Source organism: Tamandua tetradactyla, chromosome 23, assembly GCF_023851605.1.
Source record: "Tamandua tetradactyla isolate mTamTet1 chromosome 23, mTamTet1.pri, whole genome shotgun sequence".
Taxonomy (NCBI): Eukaryota; Metazoa; Chordata; class Mammalia; order Pilosa; family Myrmecophagidae; genus Tamandua; species Tamandua tetradactyla.
This window is the reverse complement of record NC_135349.1, coordinates 40910050-40927147: the sequence shown is the minus strand read 5'-3', so window position 1 is coordinate 40927147 and position 17098 is coordinate 40910050. Positions and strand designations below refer to the sequence as shown.

The window sequence follows — 17098 nt, the reverse complement described above, 5'->3', positions numbered from 1 at the left end:
CTCCTCCTTTTCCCTTCTCTTCTCCTTCTGGGATACCCACTACACGTATATTTGTACGGTTCACATTGTCCTTGAGTTCCCTGATACCTTGTTCAAATTTTTCCATTCTTTTCCGGATAGTTTCTGTTTCTTTTTGGAATTCAGATGTTTCATCCTCCAAATCACTAATTCTATCTTCTGTTTCTTTAAATCTGTCATTGTAGGTATCCATTGTTTTTTCCATCTTTTCTACTTTATCTTTCACTTCCATAAGTTCTGTGATTTGTTTTTTCAGTTTTTCTATTTCTTCTTTATGTTCAGCCCATGTCTTCTTCATGTCCTCCCTCAATTTATCGATTTCGTTTTTGAAGAGGTTTTCCATTTCTGTTCGTATATTCAGCATTAGTTGTTTCAGCTCCTGTATCTCATTTGAACTATTGGTTTCTTCGTTTGACTGGGCCATATGTTCAATTTTCTGAGCGTGATCCGTTATCTTCTGCTGGCGTCTGGGCATTTAGTCAGATTTCCCCGGGTGTTCGACCCCACAGGTTGAAAGATTTTTCTGTGCAATCTCTGGGTTCTGTTCTTCCTATCCTGCCCAGTAGGTGGCCCTCGTGACACACGCCTGTCTGTGGGTTCCACCAGCGAAAGTTGCTGTGGGTCCCTCAACTCTGGAAAACTCTCGCCGTAGGGGAGGTTCGGCAACCGAAGCGTCTTGGAAGAATGCCAGCCGGCCCGGGGTTCCAAACGCGGGGAGGGTCGCCGGCCGTCGCAGCACAGGAGAGCATCCGGCCAAATTAGCCAGTCGGCCCGGGGCACCAAGCGTGGCGGGAGGGCGCCAGCTGTCGCAGCCCGGGAGAGTGCACTGTTCCCAGCCGACGGGGGAGTCACGTGTTTGGAAGGGATCCCCCGGTCACTGTTCTCCGCAGTCTGGGGATTTCTGACCCAACTATCTCAGTTGTTCCGGGGGGCCTCGTGTGGTGGGGGCACCAGCCGCCGCGGCCTAAGGGGACCGCCTGTCCAATTCTACCAGCTGGCCCAGGAAGATGGAAGGGAGGGACTCCGGTCGCTTGCCGTCCCACCCAGGAAAGCCCGTGCCCCTTGGTGATCTCACCGGAGCTGGTTCTCCCAGATAGTCAGCCGTTCCAGGATGGGGTACGCTGTCCCTTTGGTCTCCCTCGTGGCTCCGGGAGCTGCTCTGTATTATCTCCACTCCCCCAGTAGCTGTTCTGGAGGAGGAAAGGTGAGGGTGGCAAGGCTGTCGAGGCTGGTGGCGGAGGAGCATGGTGAAGGCAGGGGAAGAGGGCACCGTGGTGCTTGGAGAGCAGCCGGAGCAGGAGGGGGAGGAGAGGGGAGAAGGAGGGCGGGCGGCTCGGCTGCTGCGGGGCGTGGGCGCCGCGCGGCGGGCCGGCGGAGAAAGGTGTGGATGACTTATTAATATGCAGTCCTACTAGGGAAGCCTCCCTCACAGACACAAGTTCCACCCCTAGTTTCTCAGCTGAACAAGGGTACCGAGTTCCACCTTCTAAAGTTCAAATTGTCTTGCAAAGTCTTCTTAACCTTGGGTTTGTCCCCACTGCAGGGGATTGCTCCTTGTCATCCCAGGGAGTCCAGGCTATACTCTCAGTGCCACTTCTGAGACAGAGGAACAATTAAGAGCCTTCGTGGGGATGGCAGGATATTGTAGGGTCTGGATGCCCCGATTTGGAGAAATTGCGCAGCCTCTGAACGAAGCCGCCGAGGGACTGGCTAGTGCCCCCTTAGAGCAGGGAGCAGAGCAGCCCCCGCCCTTCACCGCCCTCAAGGGCACTCTCCAAGCCTGCCTGCCCCGGTCCTGCCAAACTTAGGTAAGCCCTTTCACCTACCTACACGTGACTGAAAAGAAAGGAATAGCATGAGGAGTCTTAGTATAAAAGCTTGGAAACTTTCCTCACCCTGTGACATACTTTTCAAAGCCATTAGATGCCACAGCGTGGGGGGAAGGCTGCCCTGCCTCCAAGCAGTAGCACCACTGTCTCATTTATAGAACAAGCCCCCAGGCTGACGTGGGGACAACTCTTTCCGTGTCTACCCCCACCAAAGTCAGAGACATCTTGGAGGCAAGGCGACACCAGTGACTTTCAAACAATAGACTCCTGACATATCAGGCCCAGATATTTCATGCCAGAGGTGCAAATTCAAGTCTGTACCACCCTGAACCCGGTTATCCCGTTGCCTATAAACCCAGATCAGGAAAGTACACCCGAGTACTCATACACAGAGACACCAGCTCAGAATTATTCTTGCAGGCCAGACCTGCAAGACCTGCCCCTAAATATCCCAGAGTTAGAAAGGTTTACAGGTGGGAGCAGTTTTGTGACAGGAGTTAGAAAAGCAGAGCACGCTATTGCTTTCCTGCAGGCAGTCATAGAGGCAAAGCGTCTACCCCCTGTGACCTCCGCCCAAAAGGCCGATCTCAGAGTCCTCACTAAGGGTTTAACAGGAGCTGCTAGAAAAAGTTCGTTTTTATATTGACTCTACACAGGCTTTCTTGTGCTGCATGCCCGCCGAGCTATCTGGAGGGAAAGAGGGCTGCTCACTAATGACAAGTCCCCTATCAAGCACAGACAGAAAATTCTCAATCTGTTGGAAGCTGCATTGCTCCCCCAGGAGGTGGCAGTAATTCGCTGTCCAGGGCATGAAAAATCCAACTCTTCAGTGACCAAAGGAAACAGGGCAGCAGAGCTGCTAAGGTAGCCATCCAGGACCCAGTCACTGTGCCAGCATTGGTCCCTGACTCTCTCTTCCTTATTACTCCTGTTTACATCCAGCGGGAGGAAAAACTAAGAAAAAGATCAGAGTATATATGTAAAGCAAATGGATGATTTACTAAAGAGGGAAAAATTTCCCTGCCTAGGGGAACTTTCAGGGGAAAGTTCTCCAAGACCTCTCTCCTTTGTGCTCTACTATTCCTTGCACCTACCTCTCATTCTATCTGAACATCTCTTAAAAGGCCTCTTAAGAGGCTCTTTACCTGTTTCATCCTTGGCTGTGCCCTAAAAAATTATAGACCCACTATAGCTTGGCCAGCCAGCAGTACATGTTGGGGAACTGCAAACCTTTCCATTTCTCCAATTGTCAGTGCAAAGAACCTTAGTCGTGTTATACATGGAGCCCCATAGACTCCTTCCCAGGGACACTTACCTACCTTTTAGGTCAATTTAAAGCTCATCAACCTACACAACACCTCCTATTACTGGTGCTATATTCTCTGAAGTAACAATAGCCCCCAATACCACTTCCCTTTTTTGCATCAAATCAAATTTGAATAAGGGTCTCTACTTGGGACAAATACCACCTAATTTGTACAAATCCATCATTTAAGTCCCCCCCAAATGGATAAACTTGGGACCTCAAAGTTATAGCCACAAGCCCCAAAAGCCAAGCCAAAGGGACCCCCCGAGAAGGAAACCCTGCTTCCTGCCACAACCCCAACTATTTCCTCACTGCTAAGTTAGATGAAGCAGCATCTATTTTCTTGAACCAATCCTGAATTAGCTGTCAGGACAAAACCCTATCCTGCAAAACAGGCCAAACCTCAAAGTTTTCCTAAAAGCTACTACTCAATAAGAAGAGTGCTGTAGGGTAGGCCACAGTGTGGCAGGCCCCTTTGTTAATATGACTTAGCAACAAAAGGCCACCTGGCACTTCTTCCCATGAGCACCCTGAGGCACCATCACCCCACTTTCTCCCATAACTGCCATTCAAATGAGTCTTTCCAAAATACGCCTTCATGCACAGCGGCAGATAAAGGCAATGACACCTGTGGAGTAACCCCAAGACCAGTTGGATGACCAGCTGCCCGTGCGACTTCAATCTGTGGGCATCTCGCTACACTCTACTTTGATGTCACCCTCAGAGCAGAAGGATTATTCCTTCTCTGCAGAATTAGCACCTGCTGACTTTACCCAGCAATGGACTGGCTCTTGCTCTTTAGCCTATGCTAGCTCAGAATTATCCTATTTATCAGACTCTGACTCAGTTCCCTTTTCCCTCCTTTACAGGGTTCTCCTGACCAAAACATGCATTTCCTCTCTTAACCCCTCTTTCACTGGGCACCACGCTCACAGCCACTGGACTCGGTGTAGGAGGAATTTTAACCAGCCACCAATTCTACCACAATCTCTTCTTAGAGCTCACACATGGTGTAAATTCTTGACCTCCTCCAGACCCAAAGAGAGTCTGGAGGAGGTCAAGAATTATATAAACAGGTGAGCCTTGGATGCATTCACTACAGCCCAAGAGGGAACTTACCTCTTCTTACAAGAAGAGTGCTGCTTTTATGTCAACCACTCAGGTGAAATTCAAGAAAACATATGGGACCTTTGGGAGCATCCCAACAAATTAAAAACAATGCTGGAAACAACTGGTATCCCTTCCCACATCTGCCTGATCTAACTACTTGGATCCTCCCTTTTCCGCGTTCTTTAATTCCTTTTTTTTTTTTCTCATTCTTATGTTTGGCCCATGTATATCTAACCTGCTTGTTAAATTTGTTTCCACCAGACTGAAAACAGTCCACACTAAGCTCATGCTCACCGTGAATATCAAGCTATTCTGGACCAGAGCCAGCCTATCCCCACCGTTACTAGAATAGAGAAAGAGTTTTACACCCTGGCAGGTAGGGCCTGCTGCCCATCAAACAGCAGGAAGAAATGTCAGAAGTCAGACCTCCACCCCTCAGATGAAGGTGTCTAACGCTTTCAGAGGGGAGTTGAGGCAGGACGGAATAGGGCATCGAGGCTGTGGCCCCTGGCTCCTATCCAGCTCCAAAACAGTTCATGCACACCTGCAAACTTCATGGGATAAGAATTTCCCTTAAAGCTCCAAAATCCCCCGAAGTCATAAAGCTTGTAAAATCATGGGCCTAAAGCAGACCCTCAGTGAAGGACAGAAAGCCTGGGGCCATAAAGGTTGTTAAATATCTGCCCCCAAACAAATCTTGAGTATACAGTGGGGGTCCACGAGCACTGACAGTTATCTCCTCCTGAACAGTGAAGACGCCTGATGTTCCAAGTTCAAGATGGAAAAGCACTGCTGCAAAACCTCCTTATCAAACAAGCTAGTTCCACGCCACTCAGGACGTGTCTTGTTCTTGAGCACATCTGTGCTAACCCTTCGGTATGTATTAGCCTTTCAGTAAACTTTACTACTTACTGCTCCTCGCCCAATCTCTCCTCCCTGAATTCTTTTACGTGATGAGATCCCCAAACCTGGAGGAGGACTCGGCTGATTCTACCATCAGCAGAGCTTCAGTTACATTCTGAGCTGAGTAAAGCTTATCACAGATGAGAAAGAATTACGTATATCTGAGCTTTCCATTTTGTCTTTATGTAGTGAAGATTTCAGATTTATATTCTGTGAAGCAGTACAAATGGTTAGTATACATAAAAAGAGATAATTAACCTCAGTAATGATCTGAAAAATGCAAACTAACAGATTGGGTCAAAAACCTTGAGCGTACATGCCTACCACTCCACTCCACCACCCAACGCTGCTGAAATGACAGAGAAGTTAGAAGATAAGAGATCCACAAAGCAATGGAAAGCAAAAAAAAAAAAAGTTTTCACAGCCGAAGTAGGAACATAGAGGCATTTATGGAAGATAGAAAGCAGAAATAAAGGATAGAAAGATCAAAAGATGAAAGGGGATTGATGGAGAAAAAACATTGGAGAAAAACCCTAGTTCAAAACAAATGCAGCCGAGGACTGCTTCTGAGGTGGGAAGTCCTGGAAATGCCCAAGCTTAGAGATGACCCACACAAAGGATCGCACAGGGGAGCTGGCTGATTAATTGACCAGCCTAGATGTTCAAATACCCAAAGCAATACCTGTGGAGTTTAGAGGCAGTTAGCTTGAATACAGAAGCCTTGGCCCATCCAAGCTAACATTCAAGTGGAAAAGCAAAATAAAATATATTTGGACATGCAAGTATTTATTGTTAATGAATATGTTTAAAAATTAATAAATCTAAAACAGGGATCTCGATTATTTCTAACCATAGAGAAGAGGCATGTGGTGGTGTGGGACTGAGTAGAAGTGAAGGCTTGCGAAGACTTTTTTTCTGCAGGAAAATAATGCACATACATATTAGATTTAAACATGGATCTAAAAAAGGGTTGGAAAGTGTTTTTGATAACCATTAGTAAATATTTTCAGCACTGCAGGCCATAGAGTCTGTTGCAATACTCAATTCTGCCAGTGATTGACTCATTCATTCATTCATTCATTCACCAATTATTCTTGAGCAACTATATATCTCAGTATCTGTGAACAAGGCAGAAAAATTTCCTCCACAAAATATAGCGGAGGCAGACAATAAATTTTAAAAGTTATATGTTAGTGCTAATGTAATTGCTAAGAAATGCTAAGAAAATAATAACAGGGTAAGGAGAGAAGGGGTGACGGGGAATGTCCTTTTTATGGGGTGGTCAGGGAAGATCTCTCTGAGAGGGCAACATTGGAGCAAAATCCAGAACAAAGTCAGGAAGCGAGCTATGGTGGCTGTCTTTGGGAAAAACATTCCAAGCAGAAGAAAACAGCCAGTGCAAAGGCCCAGAGGTAGGTGTGCATTTGGCACGTCCATAAACAGGCAGGATGCCAGTGAGACTGGGGGACAGTGAGCCAGAGGGGCCCAGGGTAGGAAATGAGGCTGGAGAGCTGGCCAAGAGCCAGGTCCTAGAGGCCGTGGTAAGCTAAGGGTGCTGGAGTTGATCTGTAAAGAAACTCAGTCCACACGATACAGGCCTATTATTATAAACACCTCCATAAACAGGAACCAGCTAGGCAAGACATAAAGAAAAAATCTTGGGTAGTTTTGTGTTTTATCAAATCCCTGAAGCCCTGCCAGGACATACAGGGCCCTTATGGGAAGCACAAAAAGGCAATCCCTGCCTAGCCAATGAATTTACCCAAAGCTACCCCACCCACAACAGCCTCTGGGTGGCTGAATTCCCAAAAAGTGCTTCCTGGCAGATGCAGTGGGCACCAGGGCTTACGGTAACTAATGGGAACACTGGATGGATTTCAGTCCCCATACAATGCTCCAGCCAGGCACCTTTGTGCAGTGTCCAACCTGCACATCTGTACAGCTTATCCCCCAAAAGAAGCATGCTCATCCTCAGGTTGGTAGCAATTAGGAAAGGAAAGCCATTCCTTTGAGCAAAAGGCAGATACACACCATAGCTCTATTTTCTCAGGGCTGGTCAGATTTTAAGGCTATTAACCCCTGCAACACACACACACGCTTCACTCTTGAAATCCCTCCTGAGGAACGAACTTTGATGCTTCAGCATCATCCTCCTTTCTAGCTTCTGTGCCAGTTCCCTCCGTGGACGCGGGACCCCCACACCTACCGGATCAGGAGGACGTAGACTTCGTGGCGCGGCAGTTCGTACCTCTCCACCAGCCCGAACATGGAATACAAGCGCGGCACGGCCAGGTTGATGCAGGACACAACAAACGGCAGCAGCAGCACGGCCCCGGGATTCTGGTGCTTTCTCAGGAACTGCAGGGGATGAAGGGAGAGAATGGAGATGCAGGCTGTGTGCGGGACCCTCGCTGCCTCGCTCAGAAGACCCCCGTGCCAGGAAAACCCCACAGGTAGCTCCTCTGGGGTCAGCCAACAGGCTACCGACTATGGAGCACACAACCTGTGCTAAGTGCGCCCCGCATGATGGGGTTAAATCCTCACCACTGCCCAGCAAGGTGGGTGTTAATAGATTTCACTCACCTGGTGGGGAAGCCGGTGCCCAGGGTCACCAAGCTAGGAAGGGGCACCTCTGAGCCCAGGTCTGCCTGAGCTCACCTAGCCATCCCATGGCTTTCCCACTAGAGCTGAATTGTGGCGCCCGGAACCCCATCTTTGCAGGTCTAACTAAGGTGTGGAGCTGAAGGTGAGATCATGCCAGGCTGAGGTAGGTCCTAAATCCCATGACAGTTGCATTATAAGGGAAAGAAAAGAAGACACAGAGAGGCAGAGAAGAAAGTCAGGTGGAGCTGCACTGCCACAAGCCAGGGAACGCCAGGAGCCACGGAAGCTGGAAGACACAGGCTAGGGAGGATTCTCTCCTAGAGCCTTCAGAGGGAGGGTGGCGCCGCCAGCACCTTGCTTTAGGACTTCGGGCTTCCAGAACCACGAGAAAATAAATTTCTGTTGTTTGAAGCCACCAAATTGTAGTTATCTGCTACAGCAGCCACAGGACATGTATCCACTTACCAAGAGGTCTGGGGCAATAAAAATGGGTTTCCTCTAGACTGGAGCAACTTGAGGACAGAGCGAGGCATCACTTTGGAATTTCTTGTCCTCGCTCCTGGGCGGGGTGGGGGAGGGGGGTGTTTGCGTTGTCCCCGGGCCCCCAGCACGGCTGCGCTGTGTGAGGTCAGGAGACCGCACGCTGGCGTCTGGCTCACAGCTGAACCTGGGCTACCCTTCGGACAGGAATCCTTGCGCAGCTGACCCACAGGCCGTGGGGAAAGGGATTCCCAGTGGGTCTCCTACGTATTTTGCACCCTTTCGGCTTGAATCCTGCCTCCATCTCCCTTTGGATTGGTTGTGCAAGTCCCACTGGCACTTTGGGCAGCTTCTTAGAACAACTGGGGTTCACAGGCTGCTCCTGCACCCCCACTTCTACGCTGCAAGGTCTAGGGCCAGACGCAGCTGCTCTGAGCCCCCCCTCCCCATCTGCATAAAGCCAAGATTATTATGGAACCCATGGGGACTAGGCAAGGATGAAATGAGAGTAAGTAAAACAAGGGCTGGCCCCAGGGCTGCCAGGTGGCACAGTGGGGGTGGGCGGGTGCCATTCACATTAACTTGTAGAAGTTAGAATGAACGGTGTCCCAGTTCCTGCCTTTGTGCGAAAGCTTCTCATTCGTTTATTCATTCACTTGGTTGAGCCACTACTATGTGTCAGGTGTCAGGCCAGGTTCTAGGATACAGTCTTTTGAAGAAGCAGAAAACTAATCAGGCATCCCCAGTGTTGAGTGTGATAAGGGCACAGAGGGAGCTGGCAGAGTCAAGAACACCTAACCAAGGGCGGTGGTGGTGAGAGAAGGCTTCCTGGAGGAGGTGGCCTCCATGCTGAGGTCTAGGGGAGAAGGAATAGTTTGTTAGATGAAGGGAAGTGGGGAGTGGAGAACGAGTTGTGCGTCTGCAGGGAACGACGGTCGAATTAAATTAGTGTTGCTGGTGAGGGAAGTGGGTGGTTGTGGGATGTTGAGGCTAGAGATGTGGCCCAGGGGTCAGATCATAAAAGATCTGTCACTCATGCCACGGAGGATACCTTTTATTTTGAGGGTAATGGGAAGCCATGAAACACAGAGGCATAATAAGCTGATCCTCACCACACTTCTAAAGGTCAGTAAACTTGACACAAGCAGCTCCTTTTCCAGGAGGAAGTCAAAACCTACAGTGAAACAGCACTTGGCTTAAATTGCCGCAGCGAATTTGTCTCAGAGCCGTAATCACTTTAAAAACCACCCCAGCACTTCTCCATCAGCTGTAGGGCCAGGCGCTGGGTAGACCCTCCACATAACTTATCTCTAATCCTGACCACACGCCAACAAAGCCAGGCATTATCCTTCCCATTTTGCAGATGGGGAAGATTTAATAACTTGCCTAAATGCATCAGTTTACAATATCTGTTGAGCATCTTCTCCGTGCTGGGCACTGTGTGAGGCATTTGGGTTATAATAATAAAGGAAGAAGTCCGAATGTGAACTCATTTCTGCAGCCCCAGCTCCCTTCTCTCGTGTACCAAAGCATCTCCCTCTGCAGCGCGCATTCCCATCACCGGGCCAGCCAGTCAGGGGAGGGACCTGAGTGTCTACATTAAAAAATACTGTTTCCAGGTGCTGCTGATGCTCCTGGCTGGGGACTCCACCTTGAGTCGCAGGCTCTACACCGCTCTCCCCCTAGGGCATCCCATCCCTTCACCTGGCCCTCCTTGCTCTGGACCCTGGAGCTCCAGCTTCCCCAGGAGTTACCTCTGAGTTTTCCTCCGCCAGGTAATAAACGGCCACACAGCAGGCAACGGCCATCCCGGTAGAAACAACCCAGGCTGCCACGTGGGCAGACAAGCGGGTCAGCCGCTGTCTTAGCGTTAACTTGATATTCTCCTGTCGGATTTCTGACAGGTTCTCCTAGAAAGACAAGGAATTGATGTTGACCCACCAACCCCTCTCCGTCTACCCTCTGCCCACCACACCTGAGACACAGGCCATCCAGGGTCTTCAGGCAAAAAGGAAAGGGAGAGGGGAGAGAGTCAATGATGGGTGTGGATTGTGGGGGATGCGCGGGAAAATCTCGAGTGGGGCCGAGAAGCCTCATCACCATCTCAAACACATTTTCCATCTTAGAGGAACAGATGGGACTAATAAATTGGGACCATGATCTTGGGGAAGCCAAGTTGAAGTCACTGAGCTCCTTCTCGAAGAAGAGGCTGGGAATTTACATGAAGAAGAAATAAACCCCTGCAGCCCTTTCATCAAAACCCCTTAGTTTAGAAACTCTGCTCGTTCTTTCTTACAATAAGGCTTGTTTCTGTAGAGTAGGATTTCTCAACTGTGTCACTGCTGACAGTTTGGGCCAGATACTTTGTTTTGGGGGTTATTTTGTGAATTGTAGGACATCTGGCAGCATCCCTGGTCTCTACCCACTAGATGCCAGTAGCACCCCCACAGCTGTGACAACTAAACAAAATCTCCAGACATTGTGAAATGTCCCCTGGGGGGGCAAAGTCCCCTCTGATTGCTAACCACTGCTAAAGAGAGATAAAGGATAAAAGTAATTCTTCCAGACACAAGAGAAAATAAGTTGTCGGCAGCTTCTGCTGTAGGTCCCTGTGCTGGTTTGAAGCTGTTATGTACCCCAGAAAATGCCATGCTCTTTTTTTTTAATTAATTAACTTATTAATTTAAAAAATTTAACAAATGAACTAAAACATTAACATGTGATCATTCCGTTCTACATATCTGATCAGTAATACACAATATCATCACTTAGTTGCATATTCATCATTTCTTAGAACATTTGCATCAATTCAGAAAAAGAAATAAAAAGACAACAGAAAAAGAAATAAAACGAAAACAGAAAAAAAAAGGATTATACATACCATACCCCTTATGCCTCACTTTCTTTGATCACTAGCATTTCAAACTAAATTTATTTTAACATTTGTTCCCCCTATTATTTATTTTTATTCCATGTACTCTACTTGTCTGTTGACAAGGTAGATAAAAGGAGCATCAGACGCAAGGTTTTCACAATCACACAGTCACATTGTGGAAGCTATATCATTATTCAATCATCCTCAAGAAACATGGCTACTGGAACACAGCTCCACATTTTCAGGCAGTTCCCTCCAGCCTCTCCACTACATCTTGAACAACAAGGTGATATCTACTTAATGCGTAAGAATAATCTCCAGGATAACCTCTCGACTCTGTTTGGAATCTCTCAGCCATTGACACTTTGTCTCATTTCACTCTTCTCCTTTTCGGTTGAGAAGGTTTTCTCAATCCCTTGATGCTGAGTCTCAGCTCATTCTAGGATTTCTGTCTCATGTTGCCAGGAAGGTCCACACCCCTGGGAGTCATGTCCCATGTAGACAGGGGGAGAGTGGTGAGTTTGCTCGTTGTGTTGGCTGGAGAGAGAGGCCACATCTGAGCAACAAAAGAGGTTCTCTTGGGGGTGACTCTTAGGCCTAAATTTTAATTAGACTTGACCTACCCTTTGTGGGGTTAAGTTTCATATGAACGAACCCCAAGACTGGGGGCTCAGTCTATAGCTTTGGTTGTCCACACTGCTTGTGAGAATATCAAGAACTCAACTTGGGGAAGTTGAATTTCTCCCTCTTCTCACCATTCCCTGAAGGGGACTTATGCCATGCTCTTTTAATCCCTTCCTGTGGGTGCGGATCTACCATGGGTAAGGCCTTTCAGTTGGGTTATTTCAATTGAGATGTGACCCACCCCATTCAAAATGGGTCTTAATCCTTCTATTGGAGTCCTTAATGAGAAGATCAAGGAGAGGAAAGGCCAAGAGAACTCAGAGAAAAGCTGAGAGATGAAGCCTCTGAGGCCAGAAGCTGAGAGCAGAGGAACCCAGGAGAGAAGGACCAGTACATATCGGTACCTTTCCTTGTAACAGAGGTATCCCGGGTGCTTGGCGGCCTTTCTATATAGAAGGTATCCTTCTGTTGATGCCTTAATTTGGGCATTTTCTTGGCCTTAGTACTGTACATTTACAAATGTATCTAATTAATTCCCATTGTAAAAGCCAACCCATGTCTGGTATATTACATTCTGGCTGCCTTAGCAGATTGAAGCAGACCCTAATAACGGATGAGCCAGTCCACCCACCTGACTTGCTAGAACAACAGCCCGGTCATCTTTACATGTGAGGCTGTAGACTGGGGGCCAAACAGCCTTTGCCTCATTCCCAATTTCTTAGAGTCAGAAGCTCAGCCCAATATTTTAAAAAGCTGAATCCATTCTGAGTGTGATGAGTGATTGGAGCACTGAGCCATGCAAATCTCTACCCTACCTGGCTCACCACATTCTAGGCAAACCGGAAGATGGGAAGTGCTTCTCCCCCCGTATCCCCTCCTCACAGACTTCCCAGGCCTCCTCTGAGCACTGGATTCCTGGTTCATTCCAGGTAAGACAGCCCACAGCAGCTTTCAGAGGCTCCTAATTTAATTTTTCACTTGATATGACACAAGCCTGTTTCAATCCACCTCATCACTCTTGCAAGTTGCCAGTCATCAGGTTTATGGAGAGTTTTCAGGTCTCAGTCCTTTACTTATTGCATTTAGTGACCCATACAATGGATGCAGCTTCATTTATTTAATCATTCCTCTATCCATGCACTATTGGGTTATTTTATACTTTTTTCTTGCTATTCAAATAAGCAGCAATAAACATTGTGTTCCTCTGACGGCATTCTCATGGGATTGGGTATCTCAGCTTCAGCACTACTGACATTGAGGGCTGGATAATTGTTCTGGGGACTGTCTTGTAGATTGCAAAACATTTAGCAGCATCTCCGGCCTCTACCCACTAGATGCTAGTAGCACCCCAGTCCCCAGTTGTGCCAAAGTCTCCAGACAAATGTCCCCAGGGGAACACAATTGCCCCTCACTGGAAACCACTACCCTAGGAAAAAAATTTTAATCTTGAACTGTGGGGTCAAGAAGTATGCATGATTAAAATGTTGATATAAATTGCGAAGTTGGGGTGGGCCACGGTGGTTTAGCAGGCAGAGTTCTCGCCTTCCATGCTGGAGACCCGAGTTTGATTCCCAGTGCCAACCCATGCAATAATAATAATCATACTAATAAATTGCTAAGCTGCCCTCCAATAAGGTTGCACCAATGCCATGTGAAAATGGCCATTTCCTTACACGATCACCAGCACTGGGCATTACGACTGTTTTTATTTTTATTTTTTATTTTGCCAATCTCGTGAGCAACAAAAAATAATTCATTATTGTCTTAAGAAAAGCTATAAATGTACTAGAGGAGGGAAGGAGACTGGCCATGGAGAAGTGGGTGTCAGCGGCTTGCCTTACCCTTATCTCGGTGCTAAGGTTCTTCTGTTTCAACTTCACAGCTTTTTCGTGGGTGACGGTGAAGTCCCAGCAAAAGATAAGTTTAGTGATCCCTCTGGAGTAAATATGGGGGTTAATGAAATTGTTCCGGAAATATCTGGCCATGCTAAGGAAGGCAGAAACCAGAATACACAAGGGTTATTACACAAGCAGGGATTAAAACAACGGAAAGTTCTATCACTAATGGTGAAAGGCAACTTTAAAGAGCTCCCCCCAGCTCCTACCTGAAACAGTGTGCTCATGAGTGTAACGATTAAGAGCGCTGACTTTGGGGTCAGACCAGCCCAGCTATGCCACTGAGTGTCTTTGTGAAATCAATGCATTGTTCTGAGCTTCAGTTCCCTCATCAGTATAATGGAAATCACAATAGTTTCAACCTCATACATTATTAGAATTGCATCAGTTTCCTACAGCTGAGCTGGTATAGCACATTGCCAGAAACTTGGTGGCTTCAAGCAACACAAATTCATCATCTTGCAGCTCATCAGAAGTCAAAAAATGCATCTTCAGGACAAAAATTAAAGTATTCACAGAGCTGGACCCTGCAGGACCCTAGGGAAAAACCTATTCCTTGCCTTCTCCAGCTGCTAGGGACTGCTCACATTCCTTGGTTCACGGCCTCAGCCAGCAATTGCCTCACTTCAAGCTCTGCTCTCATCATCACACCCCTTTCCTGACTCCAGTCCTCCTGTCTCCTTCTTATTGTGATTGGGTTCGTGGGATTAGGAGTTCTTGGGATTGGACATGGACATCTACGGGGGAGGGGGCATTATTCTGTCAATCACAAGAATCAAAGAAGCGCTTAGAATAGTAAGTGCTTGGTAAAGACAGCTGGGGAAGTCAGGAGGGTCCTGAGAAATCAAGCACAAGGAACCCTCCGCAGAGCATCTGGCACATCACAAACTGTTGAATGGAACGGAAGCTGCTTTTTTGTGCCACCACTGAGCATTTGCTGTATAAGAAATATTTCCTAGCTTGATAGAACAAAATGAAACCTTGTGTTGAGCATTAGCTGTATAAGAAATATTTCCTAGCTTGATAGAACAAAATGAAACCTTGTGTTAGGTTGGATTATCGTATTGGAGGCTCAGTGCATTTGTGCATTTTCCATCTGTTCCCCTCGTTCTCAACTCTCCACCAGGTCCTTCTACCTCGAATCATGGCATCCTGATCTTCAGACTCACAAATATCTTACAAAGCACTCAAATACCTCTCTTCCTCTACCTGAACTCATTATTTTACATGTCAGGACAAGGGGAAAAAATCAGGCAGCAAAAGAAAGACAAAATCATTGTTTCCTGGGTCATATCTGAGTCTCCTGGATTTTGCCAAAATCTAAAATTTCCTTGAAATCAGAAAACACAGATGCTCTGTACCTGTATAGCAAACTGAAAAAGCAGACGATCAGGCTGACTCCGATTGTGAATATGTAGGCCAGCTGCATGTCGTAGGACACCCCGTTACTCCCGTGCTGGATTGTAGAATTGGTGTAATAGCCATAGTACATCACGGTGTCCCTAAAGTAACCCTGAAAGGGACAATGAGCCCTAAGTCAGGCGGGTCTCTTGAGGAAGTGGGCGGTGTTGACTTTTGTCTGCAAGAGGCTCAGCCAGGCAATTTAGACCACTTGTCTGCCAGGCAAGGAGCACTCAGGGGCACTGAGACCCTACATGGTTCTTGTCACCGGCTCTCCACGCTGGAAAGAAGTTACAGACCCATGTAATTTTCTGGTGCAGGGGTCAGGCTGATACCCCCCCCCAACCCAGGGGCCAAGCAAAGCATCACCAAAAGTGGGACAGGTGGCCACCACGTGTCTCCGTCACCTGTTATGTATTATGGTAAACAAAAAGATGTTTAGTATAAAACAAATCAAGGCTACAGATCTAAATTTCAGCTTAGAGGAAATAAGGAACTAGAGGAGCAGATTAAGAGAGACCATAAGGAAAACGGGGACCCCCAGAAGGCAGGTGCTAGGGATTGCATCATGTGCCCCACAAAGGCGATTCAAGGCCCAACCCCAATTCTGAGGAGATGAATCCGTTTGTAGGGAGAATCTTTGAATTAGTTAGGATGAGGTCTAACTGAGTCGGGGTGAGGGTGGGCGGACATGAATCCAATATGCCTGGAGTCTTTATAAGCAGAGGAAACTTGAACACAGTGTGTAGGAGTGAGTAAGGGACGGAAGGAGGCAGACGGCCATGTGACGAAGGCGAGACTGAGTTATGGCTGGCGGGAGAGCCACCTCCAAACACCACACACTTCAGAGGCAGCGTGATCCCTCCCATACCTTGGCTTTGGACTTCTAGCCTTCCAAATTGAATGACAAAAAATACTTCTTGTTGAAGGTCAGCCAGGCTGTGGTATTTGGTACAGCAGCCTTGGAAACCAAGATGGTAGGATATAAAACTCTATAGGACAACTGGCCAGGTTTATGCAATAAGCCAATGACAAGAAAAAGGAGAAAGGACATGGGGGAGGAGTGGGGGCTAGAGGGATTGTTCAAGATTAATAGAGACTTAACACAAAAAAAACTATTGAATGAAACGTGTGGTCTTGGATTGGATCCAGGACTGAATAGTCAAGCTATGGAAAACATTTCCACACATGGGGACAATTTGGAAAATGTGATACAATCTAGATTTCCGAGGCTGGGAACTTTTTAAAATGTGATAATAGTATTTGGTTGCTGGAAAGTGTTCTTATTTTTTAAAGATGTGTGTTGAAGAATTCTGGAGTGATATGTCCTGACATCTATAATTTACTTTAAAATGCTTCCAAAATTAATAAGATAAATATAGCAAAATGTTAACCATTTTAAATCTGGGTAGCGGATATATGGGTGTTTATTATGCTACTCTTTATTTTTCTATATGCCTGAAGTTTTTCATTATAGAACATTTTTGTATATAAACATTTACACAGTAGTGAGAAAAAAATTGATGGAGAAATTAATAGTAGTAATCCCATTTCAAGATATCTATCCCAAGAGAAAAAAAAATTGGTGGAAAAGGAAAAAAAAAAAGACAAACAAAAGACCATACTCTGAACATTCCACAGCAGGGGTTGGCAAACTTTTTCTGCAAAGGGTCAGATGGTAATATTTTTGTCAGGTCATATGGTCACTACGGCAGCTACACAGAGTGCCGTCTGGGCAATATGTAAATGAAGGGGTGTGGTTGTGTTCCAATAAAACTTTACTGACCCTAAAATTCGCATTTTATTTCATTTTCATTTCACAAGATGTCATTCATCTTTTGATTTTTTTCAGCCATTTAAAAATGTAAAAAAAAAAATTCTTAGTTCGCAGGATGTATGAAAACAAGTAGCTGGCTAAATGTGGCTGGGAGCCCACAGTTTTCCAATTCCTGCTGTACCGAAACTCAGGGGCAGAAATCCCTTCCAGGAGGCGAACTCAGCAGAACAGGGGCTAAGTGTCTCAACAGAGAACTGAAGAAGTAAATCATGGCTG

The 17098-nt window shown here is 46.8% G+C and overlaps 1 protein-coding gene across 2 annotated transcripts in view; it reads right to left on the bottom strand.

The window, feature by feature from the left end:
• Positions 1–17098, bottom strand: part of TMC5 (transmembrane channel like 5) — a 99323-nt gene that overhangs the window by 32340 nt on the left and 49885 nt on the right. For both annotated transcript variants that reach the window (XM_077141694.1, XM_077141695.1), the window contains 4 exons: positions 15006–15157; positions 13591–13735; positions 10005–10160; positions 7373–7524 (listed from right to left, as the gene is read on the bottom strand). In XM_077141694.1, coding sequence (XP_076997809.1) covers positions 7373–7524; positions 10005–10160; positions 13591–13735; positions 15006–15157 — 605 coding nt within the window. The remainder of the gene's footprint in view (positions 1–7372; positions 7525–10004; positions 10161–13590; positions 13736–15005; positions 15158–17098) is intronic.